Source organism: Austrofundulus limnaeus, unplaced genomic scaffold (genome assembly GCF_001266775.1).
Source record: "Austrofundulus limnaeus strain Quisiro unplaced genomic scaffold, Austrofundulus_limnaeus-1.0 Scaffold117, whole genome shotgun sequence".
Lineage (NCBI taxonomy): Eukaryota > Metazoa > Chordata > Actinopteri > Cyprinodontiformes > Rivulidae > Austrofundulus > Austrofundulus limnaeus.
The window spans coordinates 1,464,838-1,467,339 of record NW_013952519.1 but is presented as its reverse complement, the minus strand read 5'-3'; the positions used below and the strand labels follow the sequence as shown (position 1 = coordinate 1,467,339).

At 39.5% G+C, this 2,502-nt stretch overlaps 1 protein-coding gene across 1 annotated transcript in view; it reads right to left on the bottom strand.

Annotated features, from left to right (window-relative positions):
- Window positions 1-2,324, bottom strand: part of hira (histone cell cycle regulator a) — a 19,336-nt gene extending 17,012 nt beyond the window's left edge. Inside the window, exon 1 of the mRNA XM_014014643.1 lies at window positions 2,041-2,324. Coding sequence (XP_013870097.1) covers window positions 2,041-2,077 — 37 coding nt within the window. The 5' untranslated portion in view covers window positions 2,078-2,324. The remainder of the gene's footprint in view (window positions 1-2,040) is intronic.
- Window positions 2,325-2,502: the final 178 nt, after the last annotated feature.

Genomic DNA, 2,502 nt, shown 5'->3' with positions numbered 1-2,502 from the left:
ATCGGTAAATATCGGTTCTCGGCCATAACACCAATAATTATATCAGATATCGATATCGGCTGAAATTTTCACATCGGTGCGTCCCTATTATTGAGGTTAATCAAAAAAGCAAAAAGAGATTTATAATGTAAAAGGAAAGTTATGAAAGAAAGATGATGAACTATGTGATGACAGAAGAATTTCATTCACTTGTTATTTCCCATTTTTACTGACAGTCAGCCTTGTGGAGAATTCCTAAGTCTGCAGTGATTTTCCACAGGTCTGTCAGAGCACGCAGCTGAGCTGACACAGGTTTCTCTCCTGGTTGTGTGAAACTAAACACGCCCTGCATGTTTTCCAGGGGTTTCAAGCAAGCAAGCTGCTTAAGTCAATCAAATACACCCCCCCCCCCCAAACTCCATTTTAGTCACATTAACTCATATTTTAGTTCGTTTCAAACTCATAAAACTAACTAACTATTGTTATGGCATGCCGGAGTTGCACAATTTTAAAAAATGTGATTGAGATATAAATTAAAACATTTAAACACATCACTTCCCTTATCATAAAAACACTTCCTGTATACCTCAGCTGATATCATCACCTGTAATATAACAATTTATGGTTTAATGAAGTCAAAATACTATGTTTTTTATGTAGATATTGCCAACATTATTATTCTGATGACAATAAACTTTCAAAATATTGTGCATCTTTAAATTGTACGGCTGTGATTTATGTCTATGGCTAATTATATTTTGAAGGATGTTTTAACCTTTATATAACTCTGTTATAACAATTAAAAAAATATACAGCACAGATAGTCCTTTACATGATACAAATTAACTTAAAAATGCATTTTTACTTGATTAATTTCTGCCTTAAAATGACTTCATTTAACTCAAAAGTGAATATTTTAAAGATTTCAGCTCATAAAATATTAGTTATTTTTTATTTTGATAATTTAATAAACTTGATTCATTTTTATATTTATTTGTTGACTGTCTGTGCACTAAAGAAACGGGGGTCGCTGCATTAAAAACAGGTCTGGTTTCATTCTGGGGGGGTTCCCTGCATGGAACACTTCCACAAGTCGTTGTCCTTAAACGCAGCTCACCGTGTCATCCATAAACACCGATTAAAGCTCTGTCAGGCAAAGAAGCAGCCACCCAGACCTGCTGCACGCTTCTCTGGGCCAACAATAATTTGAAATAAACCGGGACAAAGTGAAGAACTGTTCTGTGGTCAGACGTATTCAGAGTTTAAATTATTTTTGGACACCACAAACGCCTCATCTTGCAGCCTGCAGTTTAAAAACCTGCCTCTCTGATGGTATCTGGGTGCATTAGCGTCTGGGATGAACAGGCATCAATGCAGAACAGTAACAACTGTCTTCTTATTTTGAGAGGAGTACATAAAATAACAACATTATGAGTTGTTTAATTATAACTCTGCGGACATTTTGAACTCAGTGTAAATAAATAATGTCGGTAATGAAACGTTAAAACAACGCATTTCGTTGCTCCACTAACATTTAAATCTAATCTCCGTCCTGTGTTCTAGTAAACCTATAATTACCACACTGACTAGCCGCCGCATTCAGGCCGTTTCCTCAACGGTTAACTTTCCGAAGTGACAGCAGCTTGGACGTCTCACCAACTGACATCTTTAACCCCCATCATGTCTAAATGTCCCCAAAAAAATGCAAAGCATCGGCTAAAAATGTCGCTCGGAGCGTCAAAAACATTTAACAAGACGCCAGTTTGCGATAGCATCTTGGACACCCGTCATTTTAAGTTAGCTAAAGTCAGAGCATCCGAGCTAGCCGGCGGCTAACTAGCTAGCCGTGTGTTAGCAAATGTAAATATAATCTGGAACGCAGAGGAAATGCATTTAATGGGCCAAAAACATCTTGTTGTCCCGTTTTTGAGTTATGTTTGCTACATGGGAGAGTTTAAGTGACAAACAAGTGTCGACCACCATCATGCCTCTTTAACAAGTCACCCCCCCTCCCGACAACAAAAGCTCAACTTGGTCCTACAGATTCCTGCACAAGCTTACCGTTGTGGCTCACCCAGCTCGGCTTTAGCAGCTTCATCTCCGCTCCGACTTTAATTCTGCTTCCCCCTCGACTTAAACAATTTAAAACTGTAACTCACCGGGCGGTCAGTTCACTTACGGAACTTACGCCGAGCCCCCTCCCTTTGTCTCAAACTCTGCCCAACACTTTGCTGTTTCTGTGTTTCAACTCCATCCCGGCTGCATCCCCCGACTATCCGAGCCGAGCAGCGGGAAGCAGCACCCTCATATGCAGGCTGACAGGCGGCCCCGGACCGTAAACTATGTGACACCAGGCACTTCTGGACAACTTCCGTTGTTTTTGACCGCGCACAGGAAGTGCCCGCAGTTTAAGGGTTTGTCAAAATAAAAGAGGAGAACTTTGGCAAATAAAAGTACAAGTATCTTATCATAAAATTACTTTGGTAAAAAGTCTTAAAGTATCAAATTTGTTTTGTACTTAAG